We start from the raw sequence: 26,934 nt of genomic DNA, 5'->3' as shown, positions 1-26,934 counted from the left end.
CACAGAGATTTGTGTTTTTGCAGGAGACAAGTGATTGCACTTATAACGGTAGGTTATACTTTAATTTTATTTTATATAGATAGATAGATTTTGGTTTACAAAGACATGTATGTATGTTATCCTATAGTGCCATGTACTAGATGGAGACCCTAACCACGAGGGTCGTTTTAAACTTATTCTAAAAAAAATTGTAGAAAGAATAGTAAAAGTTTGACACTCAAGATAGATAGATAGATAGATAGATAGATAGATAGATAGATAGATAGATAGATAGATAGATAGATAGATAGATAGATAGATAGATAATTTGTTGTGTTTCTGTGTTCTTACCAGAATATTTTACCTAAATTAAAACCACCTCTGGACTGCTTGCAGTACATGTACATCATCCAGCCTGTTCCATGTGAGGGGCATGCAACATCCCCACTTTAGGATTTTCTGGTAGAGCTTAGAATTCATGGTTCCAACAATTATGGGAAGTCGTCCAGGTCCAGAAGCTGCAAAGCAGCCCCAGACCATCCCGCTACCACCACCATGTCTGAATGTTGGTGTGATGTTCTTGTTATGAAATGCTGTATTAGTTTTATGCCAGATGTTAACTGGCATAAGCTGGGATTTTAGTTATGAGGAAAGGTTGTGAGCTCTGAACTTATTCTCTCTGGAGAAGAGACGCTTGAGAGGGGATATGATTTCAATATATAAATACCGGACTGGTGACCCCACTATAGGGAGAAAACTTTTACGCAGAAGGGAGTTTAACAAGACACGTGGATACTCATAAAAATTAGAAGAAAAGTGGTTTAACCTTAAACTGCGTAGAGGGTTCTTTACTGTAAGAGCGGCAAGGATGTGATATTCCCTTATACGGGCGGTGGTCTCAGCGGGGGGGCATCGATAGTTTTAAAAAGCGATTAGATAAGCACCTGAATGACCACAATATACAGGGATATACAATGTAATACTGACATATAATCACACACATAGGTTGGACTTGATGGACTTGTGTCTTTCTTCAACCTCACCTACTATGTACCTATGTAACGGGACGCACACCTTCCAAAAAGTTAAATTTTTGTCTCATCAGTCCACAGAATATTTACCTAAAAGTCTTGGGGATGATCAAGATGTTTTTTGGTAAATGCGAGATGAGCCTTTGAGTTCTTTTTGGTCAGAGGTGGCTTTGGCCTTGGAGCTCTCCCAAGGACGCCATTTTTGCCCAGTCTCTTTCTTATTGGTGAATCATGAACACTGATCTTACCTGAGGCACGTGAGGCCTGCAGGTCTTTAGATGTTGTTCTGGGTTCTTTTATGACCTCCTGGATGAGTCCTCATCATGCTCTTGGGGTCATTTTTGTAGGCTGGCCACTCCTGGGAAGGTTCACCACTGTTCCAAGTTATCTCCATTTGTGGATAATGACTCTCCCCGTGGTTCACTGGAGTCCCAAAGCCTTATGCCCCATACACACGGTCGGACATTGATCGGACATTCCGACAACAAAATCCTAGGATTTTTTCCGAAGGATGTTGGCTCAAACTTGTCTTGCATACACACGGTCACACAAAGTTGTCGGAAAATCCGATCGTTCTGAACGCGGTGACGTAAAACACGAACGTCGGGACTATAAACGGGGCAGTAGCCAATAGCTTTCGTCTCTTTATTTATTCTGAGCATGCGTGGCACTTTGTGCGTCGGATTTGTGTACACACGATCGGAAATTCCGACAACGGATTTTGTTGTTGGAAAATTTTATATCCTGCTCTCAAACTTTGTGTGTCGGAAAATCCGATGGAAAATGTGTGATGGAGCCCACACACGGTCGGAATTTCCGACAACAAGGTCCTATCACACATTTTCCGTCGGAAAATCCGACCGTGTGTACAGGGCATTAGAATTGGCTTTGAAACCCTTCCTAGACCGATACATGGACATTACTTTGTTTCTAATCTGTTCTTGATTTTTTTTTTTTTTTTAGATTGTGGCATGATGTGTGGTTTTTTTGTGATCTGTTAGCCCGCTTCACTTTGTCCAACAGATTCTATTTATGTGATTTCTTGATTCAACAGGTCTGGCAGTATTCAGGCCTGGGTGCGGCAAGTGAAATTTAACTCAGCTTTCCAAAAATTGTGGTTAATCATGGTTCATTCATGGTTTAGCATGGGAGGGGGCAATTACTTTTTCACATAGGGCCAGGCAGGTTTGAACAGTTTTTTTCCCTTAATAAGTGAAATAATCATTTAAAAAATGCATCTTGGATTTACTCGGGTTATCTTTGTGTAATATTAAAATTATTTTGATGATCTGAATCATTTAAGTGTTAGAAATATGCAAAAAAAAGAAAAAAAAAAGAGGAAGGGGGCAAATACTTTTTCACAGCACTGTATATCCCATAGTGTGTAGACGCTATCAAGTTTACAAAAGCCAATTAATAGACATTTTTGGGAATTTTTTTGCACCAAAGACATGTATCAGAATACATTTTAGCCTAAGTTTATGAAGAAATTGTATTTTATTGGATATGTTTTATAACAGAAAGTAGAAAATATTGGGGTGTTTTTTTTTTTTTCAAAATTGTAGGTCTTTTTTTCATTTATATTGCAACAAAATAAAATACCACCAAAAGAAATCTCTATTTGTGTGAAAAAAATGATAAAAATTTAATTTGGGTTCATCTACTAAATTTAACTGGGAACATCCCACAATGCATTGCTTGAGCCATCATTGACCAAGGTCTTGCAGATGATCTCTGGTAAGGTGCAAGACTTTGGCCAATGTTGGTTCACAGTAAAGTTGCAGCGCACACATTATAAAAGGCTACAATACAGATACAGTACTCAGTGATATATAAACATTTTTACTTTTTTTTTTTTTTTGGAGTGCTTTAGTTTTTTTTCAATAGTTTATAGTGTCCCTAATCGTAAAAAAAAAAAAAAAAAAAAAAAAGAAAAAAGAAAAGAATAGAAAAATAAAAAAAAAAACAGGGTTTCAGTTTGGTTTTTCTAATTTTGGGTGGCTGTCTGAATTTTTTTAAATATATATAATATTATATGTATAATAAATATATATATATATATTATATATATATATATATATATATTTTATATATATATATATATATATATATATATATATATAGCCAAAAGTATTGGGACGCCTGCCTTTACACCCACATGAACTTTGATGGCATCCCAGTCTTAGTCTGTAGGGTCAGCTTCAACTCTTCTGGGAAGGCCGTCCACAAGGTTTAGGAGTGTGTCTATGGGAATGTTTGACCATTCTTCCAGAAGAGCATTTATGAGGTCAGGCACTGATGTTGGATGAGAAGGCCTGGCTCGCAGTCTCCGCTCTAATTCATCCCAAAGGTGTTCTATCGGGTTGAGGTCAGGACTCTGTGCAGGGCAGTCAAGTTCCTCCACCCCAAACTCGCTCATCCACACTATATTGCTAAAAATATTGGGCCGCCCCTCCAAATCATTTAGCGGAGGAGGGATTATGGTGTGGGGGGTGGAGGGGGGGATTATGGTGTGTGGGGGGGGGATTATGGGGTGGGGTTGTTCTTCAGGGATTGGGCTTGGCCCCTTAGTTCCAGTGAAGGGAACTCTTAAGGCGTCAGCATACCAAGACATTTTGGACAATTTTATGCTCCCAACCGACACTCTCACTGGACCGACACTCTCACTGTTAAACACAAGGAGACAACCACAAGGAGACAACCCCCCCCCCCCCTCTGCTTTTTGCAATGTTTAACACCATCCAGAGTTTATGTCATGTTTGTTGGGTCAGGTCATTATGACCTCATAGTGTATCTGATTAACAAACTTTTTTTCATGGACAATATAAGTTTCAAACTCACAGAGATTTGTGTTTTTGCAGGAGACAAGTGATTGCACTTATAACGGTAGGTTATACTTTAATTTTATTTTATATAGATAGATAGATTTTGGTTTACAAAGACATGTATGTATGTTATCCTATAGTGCCATGTACTAGATGGAGACCCTAACCACGAGGGTCGTTTTTAACTTATTCTAAAAAAAATTGTAGAAAGAATAGTAAAAGTTTGACACTCAAGATAGATAGATAGATAGATAGATAGATAGATAGATAGATAGATAGATAGATAGATAGATAGATAATTTGTTGTGTTTCTGTGTTCTTACCAGAATATTTTACCTAAATTAAAACCACCTCTGGACTGCTTGCAGTACATGTACATCATCCAGCCTGTTCCATGTGAGGGGCATGCAACATCCCCACTTTAGGATTTTCTGGTAGAGCTTAGAATTCATGGTTCCAACAATTATGGGAAGTCGTCCAGGTCCAGAAGCTGCAAAGCAGCCCCAGACCATCCCGCTACCACCACCATGTCTGAATGTTGGTGTGATGTTCTTGTTATGAAATGCTGTATTAGTTTTATGCCAGATGTTAACTGGCATAAGCTGGGATTTTAGTTATGAGGAAAAGTTGTGAGCTCTGAACTTATTCTCTCTGGAGAAGAGACGCTTGAGAGGGGATATGATTTCAATATACAAATACCGGACTGGTGACCCCACAATATACAAATACCGGACTGGTGACCCCACAATATACAAATACCGTACTGGTGACCCCACAATAGGGAGAAAACTTTTACGCAGAAGAGAGTTTAACAAGACACGTGGATACTCGTAAAAATTAGAAGAAAAGTGGTTTAACCTTAAACTGCGTAGAGGGTTCTTTACTGTAAGAGCGGCAAGGATGTGATATTCCCTTATACAGGCGGTGGTCTCAGCAGGGAGCATTGATAGTTTTAAAAAGCGATTAGATAAGCACCTGAATGACCACAACATACAGGGATATACAATGTAATACTGACATATAATCACACACATAGGTTGGACTTGATGGACTTGTGTCTTTCTTCAACCTCACCTACTATGTAACTATGTAACGGGACGCACACCTTCCAAAAAGTTACATTTTTGTCTCATCAGTCCACAGAATATTTACCTAAAAGTCTTGGGGATGATCAAGATGGTTTTTGGTAAATGTGAGATGAGCCTTTGAGTTCTTTTTGGTCAGAGGTGGCTTTGGCCTTGGAGCTCTCCCAAGGACGCCATTTTTGCCCAGTCTCTTTCTTATTGGTGAATCATGAACACTGATCTTACCTGAGGCACGTGAGGCCTGCAGGTCTTTAGATGTTGTTCTGGGTTCTTTTATGACCTCCTGGATGAGTCCTCGTTGTGCTCTTGGGGTCATTTTTGTAGGCCGGCCACTCCTGGGAAGGTTCACCACTGTTCCAAGTTATCTCCATTTGTGGATAATGACTCTCCCCGTGGTTCACTGGAGTCCCAAAGCCTTATGCCCCGTACACACGGTCGGACATTGATCGGACATTCCGACAACAAAATCCTAGGATTTTTTCCGAAGGATGTTGGCTCAAACTTGTCTTGCATACACACGGTCACACAAAGTTGTCGGAAAATCCGATCGTTCTGAACGCAGTGACGTAAAACACGAACGTCGGGACTATAAACGGGGCAGTAGCCAATAGCTTTCGTCTCTTTATTTATTCTGAGCATGCGTGGCACTTTGTGCGTCGGATTTGTGTACACACGATCGGAAATTCCGACAACGGATTTTGTTGTTGGAAAATTTTATAGCCTGCTCTCAAACTCTGTGTGTCGGAAAATCCGATGGAAAATGTGTGATGGAGCCCACACACGGTCGGAATTTCCGACAACAAGGTCCTATCACACGTTTTCCGTCGGAAAATCCGACCGTGTGTACGGGGCATTAGAATTGGTTTTGAAATCCTTCCTAGACCGATACATGGACATTACTTTGTTTCTAATCTGTTCTTGATTTTTTTTTTTTTTTTTAGATTGTGGCATGATGTGTGGTTTTTTTGTGATCTGTTAGCCTGCTTCACTTTGTCCAACAGATTCTATTTATGTGATTTCTTGATTCAACAGGTCTGGCAGTATTCAGGCCTGGGTGCGGCAAGTGAAATTTAACTCAGCTTTCCAAAAATTGTGGTTAATCATGGTTCATTCATGGTTTAGCATGGGAGGGGGCAATTACTTTTTCACATAGGGCCAGGCAGGTTTGAACAGTTTTTTTCCCTTAATAAGTGAAATAATCATTTAAAAAATGCATCTTGGATTTACTCGGGTTATCTTTGTGTAATATTAAAATTATTTTGATGATCTGAATCATTTAAGTGTTAGAAATATGCAAAAAAAAGAAAAAAAAAAGAGGAAGGGGGCAAATACTTTTTCACAGCACTGTATATCCCATAGTGTGTAGACGCTATCAAGTTTACAAAAGCCAATTAATAGACATTTTTGGGAATTTTTTTGCACCAAAGACATGTATCAGAATACATTTTAGCCTAAGTTTATGAAGAAATTGTATTTTATTGGATATGTTTTATAACAGAAAGTAGAAAATATTGGGGTGTTTTTTTTTTTTTCAAAATTGTAGGTCTTTTTTTCATTTATATTGCAACAAAATAAAATACCACCAAAAGAAATCTCTATTTGTGTGAAAAAAATGATAAAAATTTAATTTGGGTTCATCTACTAAATTTAACTGGGAACATCCCACAATGCATTGCTTGAGCCATCATTGACCAAGGTCTTGCAGATGATCTCTGGTAAGGTGCAAGACTTTGGCCAATGTTGGTTCACAGTAAAGTTGCAGCGCACACATTATAAAAGGCTACAATACAGATACAGTACTCAGTGATATATAAACATTTTTACTTTTTTTTTTTTTTTGGAGTGCTTTAGTTTTTTTTCAATAGTTTATAGTGTCCCTAATCGTAAAAAAAAAAAAAAAAAAAAAAAGAAAAAAGAAAAGAATAGAAAAATAAAAAAAAAAACAGGGTTTCAGTTTGGTTTTTCTAATTTTGGGTGGCTGTCTGAATTTTTTTAAATATATATAATACTATATGTATAATATATATACATATATATATATATATATATATATATATATATATATATATATATATATATATATATATATATATAAATATTTTATATATATATATATATATATATATATATATTTTATATATATACATATATATATATATATATATATATATGTATGTGTATATATATATATATGTATATATATATATATATATATATATATATGTGTATGTGTATATATATATATATATGTATGTATATATATATATATATATATATACATACTATATTGCCAAAAGTATTGGGACACCTGCCTTTACACACACATGAACTTTAATGGTATCCCAGGCTTAGTCTGTAGGGTCAGCTTCAACTCTTCTGGGAAGGCCGTCCACAAGGTTTAGGAGGGTGTCTATGGGAATGTTTGACCATTCTTCCAGAAGAGCATTTGTGAGGTCAGGCGCTGATGTTGGATGAGAAGGCCTGGCTCACAGTCTTCGCTCTAATTCATCCCAAAGGTGTTCTATGGGGTTGAGGTCAGGACTCTGTGCAGGGCAGTCAAGTTCCTCCACCCCAAACTCGCTCATCCACACTATATTGCTAAAAATATTGGGCCACCCCTCCAAATCATTTGGCGGAGGGGGGATTATGGTGTGGGGGGAGGGGGGATTATGGTGTGTGGGGGGGGGGAGGGGGGATTATGGTGTGGGGGTTGTTCTTCAGGGGTTGGGCTTGGCCCCTTATTTCCTTGAAGGGAACTCTTAAGGCGTCAGCATACCAAGACATTTTGGACAATTTCATGCTCCCAACTTTATGGGAACAGTTTGGGGATGGCCCCTTCCTGTTCCAACATGACTGTCCACCAATTCACAAAGCAAGGTCCATAAAGACATGGGTGAGCGAGTTTGAGGTGGAGGAACTTGACTGGCCTGCACCTCAACCCCATAGAACATCTTTGGGATGGATTAGAGCGCAGATTGCGAGCCAGGCCTTCTCATCCAACATCAGAGCCTGACCTCACAAATGCTCTTCTGGAAGAATGGTCAAACATTCCCATAGACACCCTCCTAAACCTTGTGGACGGCCTTCCCAGAAGAGTTGAAGCTGTTATAGCTGCAAAGGGCGGAGCCAACTCAATATTGAACCCTCCGGACTAAGACTGGGATGCTGTTAAAGTTCATGTGCGTGTAAAGGGAGGCGTCCCAATACTTTTGGTAATATAGTGTATATTACATCAATACAAAGTTTATGTGTCCATAAGAGCAATGGTAAAGTACATTGCCCAATTCAAATATACCATAGCTTTGAGTCCCCAGCATGTTTCTTAGGAATCTCAGCTTGCTTTCTCAGGAGTTTAATAAATACTGCTAAGGAAAACAGAACAAAAATACATCGATATATGTGACATTATGGGACAATTTAACATACTGTGGTGGAACCAGATACATACCACCATATGCAGATGTAGATCACTCCAAAAAGAAGGGGGGGAAGGGAATCAGAGTAACTGACAGGCGATGAAGGCCAAACAAGAAGGTGGGGAGGACCCTAGAGAGTCACCAGATCTGTCAGGGACCCCCCTGGTGTCGGATGAAGGGGGCATTAGGAGGCCCAACCAAGACCAAGAAGGTCTGTTAATGCTACAAAGAAAAAAAATAATTATGAACCCCATAATAATGGGAGTCCCCTAAATATTTTACACTAAAGGCATGTCGGCATATAACAAAACATATATAGAAAACATACCCCCCCACCCAAATTGTATTGTACAGTGTGCTACACATTGGGGGCACATTTTGCTTTTTTTTTGGAGTTTTCCTGAAAGTAAAAAACCTTCTGTGTGCATTTTGCCCCTCAGACCCCCCAATACATACCTGAGCCAGCGCTGTGCATGAGAGAAGTGCCCCCAGAACCAATGGCGTCCCTAGGGGGGGGGGCCTGACCCCCCTCCCAACATTATGATGTGCCCCACCCCCATGATTTTTTTTTTTTTTTTTTTTTTACAAAAATCAATGTCTAAGAGGGAGAGCGTCCCCAGTCAGCTCCTGCGGGTGATTCCTCCCCCCTCCCTCTGCTCGCTGACACTGCATAATGCGAGCGCTCACACAACCACGGCCGCCCGATCTGCTCCTTCCCCTCCATCCTCATTGGCAGGGAGAAGAGCGAGCTGCAGGAAGGACTCCACCAGGACTCTCAGTTACTGAAAAAACAGACTGATTTCTCCCGTTCTTAGGACAGGAGGACCAGCCTGTAAATTCCAAGAGATTCCAGACCAGCGCTGTCAATAGCAGGGGCAGGACAGCAAGAGGAGGCTGGGGAACCCCACAGTGGCAGAACACCAGGGCCCGGTGGCAAGACAACCTTTGCAACCCTGATAGTTCTCCCACTGCTTTGGATCCTTATATTTTCTTGGTATGCTGGTGACATATATCTCTTGTTTTCTGACACCCTGGGGGACCCCAATACAGTAGGAAGGGAGCTCACTGCAGAACATGTGAAAGGGCCATTGTGGGGTCGTAGTAAAGGGCCCCAGGATATATATATACTGCATTTTATACTCGCCCCCCTACTTTTGTCCCTGTCCCCCCATGTGCCCCCCCTAAATATGAAAGCTGGAGACGTCACTGCCCAGAACAAGCAGCTTGCCCGGGGGGGGGTACTCAGCTGGGGGGTGGTCCTGAGAAGAGGAGGATCGGGGGCTGCTCTGTACAAAACCATTACACAGGTAAGTATGTTTGTTATTATTATTATTTTTTTTTTTTTTTAAAGGAACCTTTAGTAGCAGTTTAGGCTTTAACCCCTTGCCCACCGGGCACGTTCACCCCCTTCCTGCCCAGGCCAATTCTCAGCTTTCAGCACTCTCACACTTTGCATGACAATTGCGCAGTCATGCTACTCTGTACACCATATGACATTTTTATCATTTTTTTTTCAAACAGAGAGCTTTCTTTTGGTGGCACTTTTTTTATTTTTGCTAAACAAATGAAAAAAGACAGAATATTTTGAGAAAAAAAAAAATCTTAATATTTTTTAACATTTGGCAAACAGGTCATTTTTCTCCTTCACTGATGTGCACTGATAATGCGGCATGGATGGGCACTGAAGAGGTGGCACTAATGAGGCGGAACTGCTTAAGTGGCACTGGTGGGCGCTGATGAGGAGGCACTGATGAGGCTGAACTAATAGGCACCACTGATGGGCACTGATAGGTGGCACTGATGGGTACTGATAGGCAGCACTGATAGGTGACGCTGATGAGGATTCAGTGATGGGCACTGATTGGCAGCACTAGTGGGCAGTGTTGGGACATCACTGATAATCAGGATTATCAGTGCCTTTAACACAAAGCGGTTATCGGCTCTCTGATGGACACTGACAGGTGGCACTGATGGGCACCGATAGGCTACTCTGATGGGCACTGATGAGGAGGCACTGATGAGGCTGCACTGATTGGCAGCACTGATTAAGTGGCACTGGTGTGCACTGAGGAGGAACTGATGGGCACTGATAGGCGGCACTGATGGGAACTGATAGGTGGTACTGATAAGTGACACTGATGAGGATTCAGTGATGAGCACTGATTGGCTGCACTGATGGGCACTGTTGTGACATCCCTGATAATCAGGATTATCAGGGCCGATGTCCCTTTAACACAAGGCGGTTATCGGCTCTCTGATGGACACTGATGGGCACTGATAGGCTGCTCTGATGGGCACTGAAGAGGTGGCACTGCTTAAGTGGCACTGGTGGGCACTCATGAAGAGGCACTGATTGGCAGCACTGATGGGCAACGCTGATGAGCACCGATTGGCTGCACTGATGGGCACTGATTGACTGCTCTGATGGGCACTGAAGAGGTGGCACTGCTTAAGTGGCACTGGTGGGCACTGATGAGGGGGCACTGATGAGGCTGCACTGATTGGCGGCACTGATGGGCACTGATTAAGTGGCACTGGTGTGCACTGAGGAGGAACTGATGGGCACTGATAGGCGGCACAGATGGGAACTGGTAGGTGGCACTGATAGGTGACACTGATGAGGATTAAGTGATGGGCACTGATTGGCTGCACTGATGGGAATTGGTAGGTGGTACTGATAGGTGACATCGATGAGGATTTAGTGATGGGCTCTGATTGGCTGCACTGATGGGCACTGATTGACTGCTCTGATGGGCACTGAAGAGGTGGCACTGCTTAAGTGGCACTGGTGGGCACTGATGAGGGGGCACTGATGAGGCTGCACTGATTGGCGGCACTGATGGGCACTGATTAAGTGGCACTGGTGTGCACTGAGGAGGAACTGATGGGCAATGATAGGCGGCACAGATGGGAACTGGTAGGTGGCACTGATAGGTGACACTGATGAGGATTAAGTGATGGGCACTGATTGGCTGCACTGATGGGCACTGAAGAGGTGGTACTGCTTAAGTGGCACTGGTGGGCACTGATGAGGAGTCACTGATGAGGCTGCACTGATTGGCTGCACTGATGGGCACTGATTGGCTGCACTGATGGGCACTGTTCTGACATCACTGATAATCAGGATTATCAGGACCGATGTCCCTTTAACACAAGGTGATTATCGGCTCTCTGATGGACACTGATAGGTGGCACTGATGGGAACTGATAGGCTGCTCTGATGGGCACTGAAGAGGTGGCACTGCTTAAGGGGGCTCGGGGGGGCACTCATGAGGAGGCACTGATGAGGCTGCACTGATTGGCGGCACTGATAGGCACTGATTAAGTGGCACTGGTTTGCACTGAGGAGGCACTGATGGGAACTGGCAGGTGGCACTGATAGGTGACACTGATGTGGATTCAGTGATGGGCATTGATTGGCTGCACTGATGGGCACTGTTGTGACATCACTGATAATCAGGATTATCAGTGCCGATGTCCCTTTAACACAAGGCAGTTATCGGCTCTCTTCTTCTCTCCTCGTGATCTCAGCATGGGGAAAGAAAAGCCGATGACCGGCTTGTGTTTACATCCGTGATCAGCTGTTATTGAACACAGCTGATCATGTGGTAAAGGGCCGCTGTGATTGGCCTTTTACCCCAATCTGTGATCAGCTGAGTGAAGGACTCAGCGATCACAGTGCGCGCCGCCCCGCGCATCGCAGGGGGCATGCTGGCAGCACGATCACAGGAGCACATCCATGGACACCCTCCCGGCAAAGTAAAAAAAAAACAAAAAACTTCCAAGCTTAACTTACAGCCCAGCCTGCGACCGACCAAACTGACCTGCCCAACAATATGCGGTAAAAATGTAAGCCCACGCTGTAGCCGTCTTTTGGCTGTAGCGCGGGCAAGAAGTGGTTAAAGAAAAAAATAATTTTATGGTAAATCCATCGAAACCAACTTTCGCTTCTGTCAATCCAGAAAGAATGCATTTTTGAACCTTGGCCTTGGATCCCTATAGACCAGTGATGGTGAACCTCGGCACCCCAGAAGTTTAGGAACTACATTTCCCATGATGCTCAAGCACTCTGCAGTGCAGTTGAGAATCATGGGAAATGTAGTTCCAAAACATCTGGGGTGCCAAGGTTCCCCATCACTGCTATAGAGGGTAGGTGCTAGACCCTTTTATAACAGGGGATATGGAGTATAACTGGAGAGAGGTCCAAAGGACTCAAGTAGCAGTTTACTGGTAATAACTCCAAAAAAACTTTTCTTTTTTTACAGAAGTGTGAAATTGGCGGGAAAGAAAGATGAAGACTCTTCTTCTCCTCCAGTTGTTCATCCCACTGCTCCTTGCTTCTGGCCCTTTCAAACCAAATCAAGGACACAGCTACAACCACCAATGGAAACAATCAACGTTATCTGAAGCTCAATTGAACTTTGCCATGATGCTTTATCCAGCGATTGCAGTGCCGGCGATAGGAACCCCACCAAACCTATTTGTCTCACCACTGAGCCTCTACATAACCTTCTCCATGCTGGCTCTCGGTGCCCAATCACCAACTCGGGATTTACTTCTATTGTTCTTAGACATGACAGGCACCATGACAGAGGAGGAGATACAAGAGGGCAATAGAAAGCTCCTTCAAGTGTTAAATCATCCAAACAAAGATATGAAACTCAAGATTTTTAGTGAGGTCCTGGTAGAAAAATCTTTAAAAATTTTACCAGAATACCAAGAGAAAGTGGCTCAATACTACAGCGCCTCCTTTCAATCCTTCAGCTTCAGCGACCCTCTGATTGACGAGAAAACAATCAGTAGGATTGTGAGTGACAGAACAGATCATAAGATAAAGGATATGTACATTAAATTGTATTCCAGCACATTGATGGTTCTTCTAGATTATGTAGTCTTTGAAGGTAAGTCCATTTTACTGTTGACTACAGAAAGTAGATTTTTACAGATACAACAATCATCAGACTAACTTTTTCTAGAGTCTATCCTGGAAGGGTAGTATTTACCGTAAGGCACTTGTAGGCCAATCTTTAGGCTTCCAGAGTAAAGGGCTCTAGACCGAAAATTTACAAGCTGTTATTTTTTTTTTTCTTTATGTTATTTGCATCATCTATCCGCCTCTGAACATTTGTGGCTAAATTCAACAAGAGAACCGTAGGAGGCAGCGGCGGATCGTCCATTAGGAGCCCCCTTGCCACCTAAGCATGCATAGCATTAATCTATCCACGGCTGCCGCTGCCAACCCCTATTCAGGTGTCCGCCCCCTTTTAGGGTGCCGGGTGCCTGAATTACAGCGGCGGGGTTTTTTTTTTTTTGAAGCACCTGATTAGGCTTCAAAGTATGTGGGATCGCGGCACAGAGCATTGCGCCATGAGCCCATCCAGGTGTTGCAACGGCGAATGAATATTCGCTGTTGTAACACTGATCCTCAATCCAGCCAATCAGAAGCGGGTGTGAGACCCGTTTTCTGATTGGCCTGAAAAGAGAAGACTCCCAAATGGCAGTCGAGAAGGAGGGAGGAAACGGAAGCCAGAGCTGTCGCCCGTGGAGAGCAGGAGAACGGGAGAGCCGCTGCAACAGAGAGCCCGAGAGAAGTGCCGAATAGATGGGGTAAGTGCACCAGTCCGACCCGCCGACCGACCGACGAGGGGGGGTGTGTGTGTTACTGTTTGCTGCCCCCCCAAAGAAAATTACTACAGGCCACCACTGGTAGGAGGAAAGGAGGAGTAGGGAATGCTGGGAAGAAGAAGGCTCTTCACAACATGAAACCTTCTCTCCTTACTCTTGTTTGGTGGTGGGTATGATTATAAAGTAGTACATAGTAAGCAGACTTCATGCTGCCTACAATAGTGTAATCTGTCATTAATTTCTACTGAAATAGTCACACACACAACTTGGGTAAGAGAAGGTCAGCTTGTGTTGGAACAAGAAGGCTATTACATGCTCGAAATTACGAGTGAAGCCTCAACAGGCATGCGCACAAAACATGCGTGCGCACCCACTATATGAGCACTGGCGCCAAATGGCCTATTTAAGCTGGGCTATGACATGAATGGATTGCTGAGTGGTCTTCAGCTAGTTCCTGCTTAACCTGAGCCTTGATCTGCCCTACCTGTCTACCTGTGTATGGCTTACTCCTGATCTGTCTTTGGATCCCTGCCCTCCTGCCATGGGGACGTCGGCTGCTTGTGAAAAATATGGCTGCAGGCCGATATTGGCTCAGTTCCAAAGCCTGCCGGGCTCAGGCAAGCTCGTACATGCTCTGCCACCTATTGCCAAGCGGGCGCATGCGCGGCGAGTTAATGACGTAATGGCGCCGCCGTATGGACAGACTGCCGCTGGTGTTTCTCTTCCCTCCATTCAGCTCTCAGAGCTCTCCTCTCTGAGCTCTGCAGAGTGTAACTTCAGCTCTCCGCCCCCCCGCGTTCATGGAGTGTTCCTGATCAGTGAGGTGGTCTGGCCTTCTCCCCCGCCCCCCAAAATATTGAGCACCAGGCGCCACTGGGACACACCCCCTTTCACGCAGCACACAGAAACAGAGGCTGAGGCTGTCAATCTGCTGGCGGTCCCTTCCCCCACAGTGACTCCGACAGAAATGACAATTAGAGCTCTTAATTGAGACAAGTACACACTATAGAAGGATAGGCTTTGTTCATATTTTATGTCTGAGGTTTACAACCAACTCTTCCTTGGTGGCACTCTTGCTTCTCCTCTTCATCCCCATTGATGTTATATGCCCTGTTCTTTTCATTTGTCATGTACCTTAATGCAGCCCTTTGGAAAAACTTCAGACCAGACATGAAACAGTTAATGAAACTTTACCGAGCATTCAGCACAGCACACATGAAACAAGAGTCCAGCCCTAATTGTCTAATGCAGGCTGCCCAGGTTCATACCTTGCCCAAAAGAAAGTCCATTTAGCTCAGGTCCATTACTGGCTTCTGGTTCCAGGGAAAATCTCAGCAGGGTGGCCCAAAACGGGGAAATGTGCTCCAGCAGGACTTCATAGTGCAGCAGTCCTTCCCCTGTAATCCCATGTGGAAGAGAAAGAGGCCCTGAGCCCTCCCCTTTCAGTTATGGCTCAACAACGGGGTACAGAGCCATGAACAGCTGGGGAGGCGCATACTTAACCTTTGAGTAGCCCGCTGACCCACTACACACTGCATTACAAAAAACAGAACAATAGAACTTTATCACGATTCCCATTATCAGCAGTGAATAACGGTACAAAAATAAAAACTGAGCTTTATTTTTATATAACACCCCTATGTGCACCCGCTTACAAGTAAGTCACAGCACCCAGCTGTGTCGTCATTATCATGCGACTTCCTCAGGAGCCTCAAGTGCAGTTTCAGCAATGATTTCAACTAAAAGAAGATATACAGTGCCTTGAAAAAGTATTCATACCCCTTGAAATTTTCCACATTTTGTTACAACCAAAAATGTTCAGCCCCCTTTACTCTGATACCCCTAACTAAAATCTAGTGGAACCAATTGCCTTCAGAAGTCACCTAATTAGTAAATAGAGTCCACCTGCGTGTAATTTAATCTCAGTATATATACAGCTGTTCTGTGAAGCCCTCAGAGGTTTGTTAAAGAACCTTAGTGAACAAACAGCATCATGAAGGCCAAGGAACACACCAGACAGGTCAGGGATAAAGTTGTGGAGAAGTTTAAAGCAGGGTTAGGGTAAAAAAAAATCTCCCAAGCTTTGAACATCTCAAGGAACTCTGTTCAATCCATCATCGGAAAATGGAAAGAGTATGGCACAACTGCAAACCTACCGAGACATGACCGTCCACCTAAACTGACCGGCCGGGCAAGGAGAGCATTCATCAGAGAAGAGCCAAGAGGTCCATGGTAACTCTGGAGGAGCTGCAGAGATCCACAGCTCAGGTGGGAGAATCTGTCCACAGGACAACTATTAGTCGTGTTCTCCACAAATCTGCCCTTTATGGAAGAGTGACAAGAAGAAAGACATTGGTGAAAGAAAGTCATAAGAAGTCCTGTTTGTAGTTTGTGAGAAGCCATGTGGAGGACACAGCAAACATGTGGAAGAAGGTGCTCTGGTCAGAGGAGACCAAAATGGAACTTTTTGGCTTAAAAACAAAATGCTATGTATGGGGGAAAACTAACACTGCACATCACCCTGAACACACCATCCCCACCGTGAAACATGGTGGTGGCAGCATCATGTGATGGGGATGCTTTTCTTCAGCAGGGACAGGGAAGCTGGTCAGAGTTGATGGGAAGATGGATGGAGACAAATACAGGACAATCTTAGAAGAAAACCTGTTGGAGTCTACAAAAGACTTGAGACTGGGGCGGAGGTTCACCTTCCAGCAGGACAACGACCCGAAACATACAGCCAGAGCTACAATGGAATGGTTTAGATCAAAGCATATTCATGTGTTAGAATGGCCCAGTCACAGTCCAGACCTAAATCACATTGAGAATCTGTGGCAAGACTTGAAAATTGCTGTTCACAGACGTTCTCCATCCAATCTGACAGAGCTTGAGATATTTTACAAAGAAGAATGGGCAAAAATGTCCCTCTCTAGATGTGCAAAGCTGGTAGAGACACCCCCAAAAAGACTTGTAGAGAAAGGGGGTTCTACAAAGTATTGACTCCGGGGGGCGCCATACAAATGCCCCTCCCCCACACTTTTCACATATTTATTTGTATCATTTATCATTTTCCTTCCACTTCACAATTATGTGACACTTTGTGTTGGTCTATCACATAAAATCCCAATAAAATACATTTATGTTTTTGGTTGTAACATGACAAAAATGTGGAAAATTTCAAGGGGTATGAATACTTTTTTCAAGGCACTTGACACATCCTACTGACTGCAAGTGATTTCCTTTGTGCACATTTTTCTGTTTTTAGTTGTAGCTACTCTATGGCTTTAGTTGACCAAAAGTAAGAAAATGAGTGAAGTTCCTCGTTAGGGTTTACTTTAAATGTTTATTTGTACGTTATAATATACTGTGTATATATATATATATATTATATAAATAGTAAAAAAATATATAAAGACGAGAGTTGAAAAACTTAAAAATAAAATACAATGAATCCCAAGCCACTATAGTTTACCTTTTTAAAGGAATCTTTTTTTTTTTGCTCCCCCAGGTCAATGGGAATCAGAATTTAGCATTCAGAATACAGAGATGAGAAACTTCTCGAGGTATTACGAGAGACCGGTCTTAGTGCCAATCATGCGTCAGCGGGGATTTTATAAGACGTACAAGGACACCCAGAATAAATGCGATGTGGTGGAAGTGCCGTACTTTGGTAACGTGTCCCTTCTCGTCATCGTACCGCTGGGCGATCCCTACGAAACTGAACTAAATCTGACCCCACAGATGATAAAAGGCTACTTTAGTTCAGTGAAGACCAGGTATACATGAGATGATGCTTAAGACGAAACCCCACGTTTAACACTGGTAGAGGTATATCAGCCAAATGGCCATTCAAGCAGAAATGTTCAACTTGATGTTTATTGGAGGAATGCCGGAAAAACTGGAAGCGATAACAGGATGGTAAAGGGGTATACCATAGGCAGGGGTGTAGACAAAGGTGTGCGCAGCCTATCGCATTAGGGTGTGCACCTCAAAGCTCCAACACATATGCATGTGTGACATATTTACCGGCCTCTTCCTCATGTCCATCCTGAAACAATGGGGGGGAGCAAGGGAGCACACAGGGGGACCCGGGCAGCAGAAAGAAGAGAAACAGGGACAGGAGGGGTGGCGGGGGTGGCATATATTGGTACCGATCACCTGTATTTTCCTCCAGTGGCAGCTGAATGTGAGCAAGAGGGAGAAGAGGAGAAGCCTACTTTCAGCTGCTGCAGGATGAAAATACAGATCGGTTCCACTAAATTCCACCTCCGTCACCTCCGTCGCCTCTCCTATCCAGGTTCTGGGGGTCAGCAAGAAAGGATTGTGGGTTACCTGCCCGCGATCGACAGGTAAATCGCGATTGACAGGTTGCCAACCCCAGGATTAGGGTGTGCCCAGGCACACTTGGCACACCCCTTGCGCACACCTATGGGTGTAGATAAGGGGGGGGGGGGTCAGGGGTGTTCAAACCCCCCCCCCACGAGAGCATCCTGGCAAAATGCACAAGCAGTGTCCCTGCTGTTTAGCCTCAGCATCAGCACAGCAGAAGCAATCAGATGTTTTGGAGTGTAGCAGCCAGCCCCCCTTTTATTGTGCCCCACCCCCTCAGTTTAAATTACAGCGAGGTCTCAGATGCCGGCAACTGACAGTGCACGGTTGAGGGAACTCCTAGATTGAGGTTGAGGGAACTCCTAGATTGAGGTTGAGGGAACTCCTAGATTGAGGTTGAGGGAACTCCTAGATTGAGGTTTAGGGAACTCCTAGACGCCTCCTCAAGGTACCTCAAGGGGATGCAGAAGTTTTCCTACTTCTGTGCCGTGCTGAATCTGAGGTCTGGTAAGTGGGGAGGCATCAATTTTCTGTTTTGGGAAGGAGGAAGTGAGAATACCAGTCTAGGGGAGTTTCTTTTGGTGGGGGGGTTAAGGAAAGTGGGGGTGGGTTTGCTTTTGGAGACGGGGGGGGAGTTTCTCGTAGAGAAGTTTACAGGGGGTGGTTAATGGGAGGGATTTGCTTCTAGGAGGGAGTTTTATTGGATGAAGGGAGATTTTCTTCATAATTAGGAATCTTTGCTGGGGGAGAGGGTGTTAACTGTGGACCGTTTAGAGACAGGGGGGGGTTTAATTTTTATGGGGATATTTGAGGGAGGGAGATATTTTACAGTGAAAATCTTGAAAGCTTGAGGAGGGAGGGTTCTTCGGAGGGAGAGGGGGGACTTTTTTTTCCTTTAAAAGAGATGTTTTTCTTTTAAATTAAACTTACCCAGGTGGACGGAGCATCGATCCAATGTTGCATCTATCCCCGGCTGCTTCTAATGCCGCGTACACACGATCGGAAATTCCACCAGCAAAAGTCCGATGTGAGCTCTTGGTCAGAAATTGCGACCGTGTGTATGCTCCATCGGACTTTTGCTGGCGGAATTTCTGCCAGCAAAAGATTGAGGGCAGGTTCTCTGCTGAGTTCCTATCGGAAACTCAGATCGTCTGGAGCCATTCCAACGCGCAAAATTCCTACGCATGCTCGGAAACAATTCGGCGCATGCTCGGAAGCATTGAACGTCATAAAATTTCTTAGGACACAGTTTTTTAACCGTTTGCCGACCGCCTCACGCCGATATACGTTGGCAGAAGGGCACGTACAGGCACGTTGCCCCTTAAGAAACTGTTTGCGGGCGTGTGCCCGCCGCGACCTCCGTGAGTGTGATCGCGGGTCCCGCGGATTCGATGTCTGCGGGGATACCCGCGATCGTCTCACAGAGAGGAAGGACAGGGAGATGTTGATGCAAACAAGCATTTCCCCGTTCTGCCTAGTGACAGGACACTGATCGGACCTGTAATCGGGAGCGGTGATCAGTGTCGTGTCACACGTAGCCCCTCCCCCCCACAGTTAGAATCACTCCCTAGAACACACTTAACCCCTACAGCGCCACCTAGTGGTTAACCCCTTCACTGCCAGTCACATTTACACAGTAATCAATGCATTTTTAATCGCACTGATCGCTGTATAAATGTGAATGGTCCCAAAATCACGCCAAAAGTGTCCGATCTGTCCGCCATAATGTCACAGTCATGATAAAAATCGCTGATTGCCGCCATTACTAGTAAAAAAAAAAAAAATTATTATATTATATATTATATTAATAAAAATGCCATAAATCTATCCCCTATTTTGTAGACGCTATAACTTTTGCACAAACCAATCAATAAACGCTTATTACGATTTTTTTTTTTTACAAAAAAAATATGTAGAAGAATGCGAATCGGCCTAAACTGAGGAAAAAAATGTTTTTTTATATATTTTTTGGGGGGATATTTATTATAGCAAAAAGTAAAAAATAATGCGTTTTTTTTTTTAAATTGACGCTATTTTTTTGTTTATAGCGCAAAAAATAAAAACCGCAGAGGTGATCAAATACCACCAAGAGAAAGCTCTATTTGTGGGGAAAAAAGGACGTCAGTTTTGTTTGGGAGCCACGTCGCACGACCGCGCAATTGTCAGTTAAAGCAACGCAGCGCCGAATCGCAAAAAGTGCTCTGGTCTTTGGGCAGCCAAATGGTCCGGGGCTGAAGTGGTTAAAGTGTAAATGATGCCTTTAAGTTTGAAAAACCTGAACCCCCCTCAGGAAAAAAAAAATTATCTACGGCCCTGACCAAAGGCACAGAACATTCTATATATCAGGCAATGCAACTATTGCAGTAACTGGGTTGGGATTAGGAAACTACTAGGAGAAGTTTCCACTAAGGACACTAGGTGGCAGGACAGTGCTGAATAGACATGTGCACTGCCGCAAAAAATTTGTTCATTTTTGTTTCATTCTTTTTTTGTTTTTTTGTTTTTTCGTTTTTCGGGTCATTCGTTCAGATCTGGAATTCGAAAATTTGAAAATTCGTAACTTTGGAAAAACATTGAATTCATTATGTTCCATTCGTTTAGATGCGGAATTCGAGAATTTGAAAATTCGTAACTTCAGAAAAATTTAAATTCGTTATGTTTCATTCATTTAGATGCGTAATTTGAAAATTTAAAAATTAATAACTTTGGAGAAATTTTCATTCGTTATGCTTCATTCGTTTAGATGCGAGATTCTAAAATTCGGAACTTCAGAAAAATTTGAATTCGTTATGTTCAATTTGAAATTTTGAACATTTTAAATAATAACTAACTAACTGATAATAACTATCTATTAAATTACATGTATTGAAATTTCCTTTCAAATTTGGCTATTTATGAAGGAATACAAATTTATCCGAAGTTACGAATTATCTGAAATAACGAATGCCGCATCTAAACAAATGGGACGTAACTAATTATAAAAAACAATAATAATGATAATAATAATAAAAAGTTTATTATTATTAATATTATTTATTATTATTATAAATTCGTTACGTTCCATTTGTTTTGATTCGGCATTCGTTATTTCAGATAATTCATAACTTTGGATAAATTCGTATTCGTTACGTTCACTAACAGCCAAATTTGAAAGGAAATTCCAATACCTATAATTTAATAGTTAGTAATAGTTATTATTATTATTATTAGTTAGTTAGTTATTATTTCAGATTTTCAAATTTTTGGACTTTCATCTTTATTTTTGGATTTTCGTTCTTTTCAGTTTTTGGATTTTCATGATTATTTTTTTCGGCTTTTCGAATTTTCGTATTTTCGAATTGATACATTTTTGGAAAAATTCGTTAAACGGGTTTTCATTCATTCTAGTGTTTCCAAATTAACTAATTTAATGCATTTCGTCAAACAATAAATTCGGAACAAAACGAATTGCACGTCTAGTGCTGAATAAATGTAATTGGATAGAATTAAGGATGGGGAACCTGAACCTGAGGACAGGGATGGGGAACACAGATAATAAGTGAGAGCCTGGAACAAAGGAGGGGGGGGGCCGAGAGGGAACATTGGGGATGACATAAATGAAACAAAGACACAATAGATACCAGGGGATAGAGGTGACAATCTGGCTAGATTAACCTTCATTATCTGAGGAACATGGCAGCTGAACCAGGGAGGACCCCCCAGAGGAGAGGCATAAGGAGGACCCCCCAGAGGAGAGCCATAAGGAGGACCGCCAGAGGAGAGCCATAAGGAGGACCCCCCAGAGGAGAGCCATAAGGAGGACCCCCAGAGGAGAGCCATAAGAAGGACCCCCAGAGGAGAGCCATAAGGAGGACCCCCCAGAGGAGAGCCATAAGGAGGACCCCCAGAGGAGAGCCATAAGAAGGACCGCCAGAGGAGAGCCATAAGGAGGACCCCCCAGAGGAGAGCCATAAGGAGGACCCCCAGAGGAGAGCCATAAGGAGGACCCCCAGAGGAGAGCCATAAGAAGGACCCCCAGAGGAGAGCCATAAGGAGGACCCCCAGAGGAGAGCCATAAGGAGGACCCCCCAGAGGAGAGCCATTAGGAGAACCCCCAGAGAAGAGCCATAAGGAGGACCCCTCAGAGGAGAGCCATAAGGAGGACCCCCAAAGGAGAAGGATGTAGGGCGAGGTAACTAGTGTCAGGCAGGACTGTAATCCAGGTATACTGGGGGGGTACAGGTAGGGGGGGCGCTGGAGGTGACATCATATATACTGGGACTGAGCTTAGTGTGGAGATTGGGGCAAGATGTAACACGTTTCGGGGTATGGAGGCCTCCCTTCCTCTGGGTCATACTGGTGTGCTGTGGGTAATTGGCAAGTTTTGGGTTTGCGCCAATAAAGCGATTAGTGAAAGTATAAATGGCGGGACTCCATAGATAATAAACATCTAGTAAAGCCTCATTGAGAAAAAACTTTTGGTAGTTGCCATTGCTAATACAGACACTGATGTGCATTTTCCTTCACAGTTTGGTGGACCTCTACTTACCCAGAGTATCCTTCAACTATCCGGTGAATATGACACGTATATTGGCACGCATGGGCCTAGACAGCATTTTGAATGGTACAAATACTAACTTCTCCGGGATCTCAAAGGAAAAAAAGCTAAAAGTTTCAAACATGGGGGTAAGTAGACATGATCAGTATCTGATCTAAAGTACAATCATTCGATCAATTTACATACAGTGCATCCGAAAAGTATTCACAGCGCTTCACTGTTTCCACATTTTGTTATGTTACAGCCCTATTCCAAAATGGATTACATTCATTATTTTCCTCAAAATTCTACAAACAATCCCCCATAATGACATCGTGAAAGAAGTTTGTTTGAAATCTTTGCAAATTTATTAAAAATAAAAAACGAAAAAAAAAATTCCCATGTACATAAGTATTACAGGGTCCTCCCATGTACATAGGTATCACAGGCTCCTCCCAGGTACATAAGTATCACAGACTCCTCCCATGTACATAAGTATCACAGGCTCCTCCCATGTACATAAGTATTACAGACTCCTCCCATGTACATAAGTATCACAGGCTCCTCCCATGTACATAAGTATCACAGGGTCCTCCCATGTACATAGGTATCACAGGCTCCTCCCAGGTACATAAGTATCACAGACTCCTCCCATGTACATAAGTATCACAGGCTCCTCCCATGTACATAAGTATCACAGGCTCCTCCCATGTACATAGGTATCACAGGCTCCTCCCAGGTACATAAGTATCACAGACTCCTCCCATGTACATAAGTATCACAGGCTCCTCCCATGTACATAAGTATTACAGACTCCTCCCATGTACATAAGTATCACAGGCTCTCCCATGTACATAAGTATCACAGGCTCCTCCCATGTACATAGGTATCACAGGCTCCTCCCAGGTACATAAGTATCACAGACTCCTCCCATGTACATAAGTATCACAGGTTCCTCCCATGTACATAAGTATCACACACATAAGTATTACACCTATTTTTGGGCAGTTTCTCCCATTCCTCTTTACAGGACCTTTCAAGCTCCATCGGGTTGGATGGGGAGCGTCGGTGCACAGCCATTTTTTGATCTCTCCAGAGATGTTCAATCGGGTTCATGTCTGGCCTCTGGCTGGACAACTCAAGGAGATTCACAGAGTTGTCCCGTAGTCACTCCTTTGATATCTTGGCTGTGTGCTTAGGGTCGTTGTCATGTTGGAAGATGAACCTTCACCCCAGTCTGAGGTCCTGAGCGCTCTGGAGCAGGTTTCCATCAAGGATGTCTCTGTACATTGCTGCAGTCATCTTTCCCTCGATCCTGACTAGTCTCCCAGTTCCTGCCGCTGAAAAACATCCCCACAGCATGATTCTGCCACCACCATGCTTCACAGTAGGGATGGTATTGGCCAGGTGATGAGCGGTGCCTGGTTTCCTCCAGACATGATGCTTGCTACTCATGCCAAAGAGTTCAATCTTTGTTTCATCAGACCAGAGAATTTTGTTTCTCATGGTCTGAGAGTCCTTCAGGTGCCTTTTGGTAAACTCCAGGGGGGCTGTCATGTGCCTTTTACTCAGGAGTGGCTTCCATCTGGCCACTCTACCATACAGGCCTGATTGGTGGAGTGCTGCAGAGATGGTTGTTCTTCTGGAAGGTTCTCCTCTCTCCATAGAGAAGGAGAACCTGGATGGAGCTCTGTCAGGGTGACCATTGGGTTCTTGGTCACCTCCCTGACTAAGGCCTTTCTCCCCTGATCGCTTAGTTTGGCCGGGCGGCCCGCTCTAGGAAGAGGATGGAGGCCACTGTGCTCATTGGGACCTTCAATGCTGAAGAAATGTTTCTGTACCCTTCCCCCGATCTGTGCCTCCATACAATCCTGTCTCGGAGGTCTACAGACAATTCCGCTGCCTTCATGGCTGGTTTGTGCTCTGACATGCACTGTTACCTTTGGGACCTTCTATAGACAGGTGTGTGCCTTTCCAAATCATGTCCAATCAGCTGAATTTACCACAGGTGGACTCCAATCAAGTTGTATAAACATCTCAAGGATGATCAGTGGAAACAGGATGGACCCGAGCTCAATTCTGAGTGTCATGGCAAAGGCTGTGATACTTCTGTACATGGGAGGAGCCTGTGATACTTCTGTACATGGGAGGAGCCTGTGATACTTCTGTACATGGGAGGAGCCTGTGATACTTCTGTACATGGGAGGAGCCTGTGATACTTCTGTACATGGGAGGAGCCTGTGATACTTATGTACATGGGAGGGGTCTGTGATACTTCTGTACATGGGAGGAGTCTGTGATACTTATGTACGTGGGAGGAGTCTGTGATACTTATGTACATAGGAGGAGTCTGTGATACTTCTGTACGTGGGAGGAGCCTGTGATACTTATGTACATGGGAGGGGTCTGTGATACTTCTGTACATTGGAGGAGTCTGTGATACTTCTGTACGTGGGAGGAGCCTGTGATACTTATGTACATGGGAGGAGTCTGTGATACTTCTGTACATAGGAGGATTCTGTGATACTTATGTACATGGGAGGAGCCTGTGATACTTATGTACATGGGAGGAGCCTGTGATACTTATGTACATGGGAGGAGTCTGTGATACTTCTGTACATGGGAGGAGTCTGTGATACTTATGTACATGGCAGGAGTCTGTGATACTTATGTACATGGGAGGAGTCTGTGATACTTATGTACATGGGAGGAGCCTGTGATATTTATGTACATGGGAGGAGCCTGTGATACTTATGTACATGGGAGGAGCCTGTGATACTTATGTACATGGGAGAAGCCTGTGATACTTATGTACATGGGATTTTTTCATTTTTTATTTTTATTACATTTTCAAAGATTTCAAACAATCTTCTCTCATGTTGTCATTATGGGGGATTGTTTGTAGAATTTTGAGGAAAATAATGAATTTAATCCATTTTGGAATAGGGCTGTAACATAACAAAATGTGGAAAAAGTGAAGCACTGTGAATACTTTTCAGATGCACTGTACGGTACAATGGACTATCGAGGTCTCCACATCACAGGAAAGTATTTAACAAAACTGTAGATATATTATACAGAATATTGTTTAAGAACAGCAATTTACATTTAAAAAACATTCTCCAAAGATTTTACATTATTTTACATTTTTCTACATTGAACCTCATTTGCCATGTAGTCGCCCACCCCATTAATTTGTTCAGGTCTTTTTGCAAGGTTTCCACATCCTGCGGAGAAGTTATTGCCCTGCTTAGCTTAGTATCGTCCACAAATACAGAGATTGAACTGTTTATCCCATCCTCCAGGTCGTTTATAAACAAATGAAATAGGATTGGTCCCAGCACAGAACCCTGGGGAACCCCACTACCCACCCCTGACCATTCTGAGTACTCCCCATTTATCACCACCCTCTTACTTGTAGCCAGTTTATTGCTTTTGTACACGTGTTCCAAGTTCCACATTTGTCTACCATGCTCTGCTAGATTGAATTACCATATTGACGACTAGGGATGAGCGGAACACCCCCCTGTTCGGTTCACACCAGAAAATGCGAACAGGAAAAAAATTTGTTCGAACACGCGAATACTGTTAAAGTCTATGGGACACGAACATGAATAATCAAAAGTGCTAATTTTAAAGGCTTATATGCAAGGTATTTTCATAAAAAGTGTTTGGGGACCCGGGTCCTGCCCCAGGGGACATGGATCAATGCAAATAAAAGTTTTAAAAACGAACGTTTTTTCGGGAGCAGTGATTTTAATAATGCTTAAAGTGAAACAATAAAAGTGTAATATCCCTTTAAATTTCGTAGCTGGGGGGTGTCTATAGTATGCCTGTAAAGGGGCGCATGTTTCCTGTGTTTAGAACAGTCTGACAGCAAAATGACATTTCAAAGGAAAAAAAGTCATTTAAAACTACTCGCGGCTATTAATGAACTGCCGGTCCGACAATACACATAGAAGTTCATTGATAAAAACGGCATGGGCATTCCCCACAGGGGAACCCCGAACCAAAATTTAAAAAAAAATTACCTGGGGGTCCCCCTAAATTCCATACCAAGCCCTTCAGGTCTGGTATGGATATTAAGGGGAACCCCCGGCCAAAATTTTAAAAAAATGACGTGGGGGG

General features: G+C 43.3%; 1 protein-coding gene across 1 annotated transcript; it reads left to right on the top strand.

The window, feature by feature from the left end:
* LOC141117170 (serine protease inhibitor A6-like) lies at window positions 1-23,128 on the top strand. Its single transcript, XM_073609848.1, has 5 exons — window positions 1-48; window positions 3,872-3,896; window positions 12,602-13,237; window positions 17,470-17,737; window positions 22,799-23,128. Exons 3-5 carry the CDS (start codon window positions 12,628-12,630, stop codon window positions 22,983-22,985), a joined length of 1,065 nt encoding a protein of 354 aa, XP_073465949.1. The 5' UTR covers window positions 1-48; window positions 3,872-3,896; window positions 12,602-12,627; the 3' UTR covers window positions 22,986-23,128.
* The last annotated feature ends 3,806 nt before the right edge of the window (window positions 23,129-26,934 follow it).

Source organism: Aquarana catesbeiana, linkage group LG13, assembly GCF_042186555.1.
Source record: "Aquarana catesbeiana isolate 2022-GZ linkage group LG13, ASM4218655v1, whole genome shotgun sequence".
Taxonomy (NCBI): domain Eukaryota; kingdom Metazoa; phylum Chordata; class Amphibia; order Anura; family Ranidae; genus Aquarana; species Aquarana catesbeiana.
The sequence above is the reverse complement of the archived record's forward strand: the minus strand, read 5'-3'. Positions and strand labels throughout refer to the sequence as shown.

Coding starts and splice junctions, on each gene's coding strand:
- LOC141117170 (XM_073609848.1), top strand. CDS start 12,628: ATGAAGACTCTTCTTCTCCTCCAGTTGTTCATCCCACTGCTCCTTGCT. Junction 13,238..17,469: donor AGATTATGTAGTCTTTGAAG/GTAAGTCCATTT, acceptor TTGCTCCCCCAG/GTCAATGGGAATCAGAATTT. Junction 17,738..22,798: donor TTTAGTTCAGTGAAGACCAG/GTATACATGAGA, acceptor TTTCCTTCACAG/TTTGGTGGACCTCTACTTAC.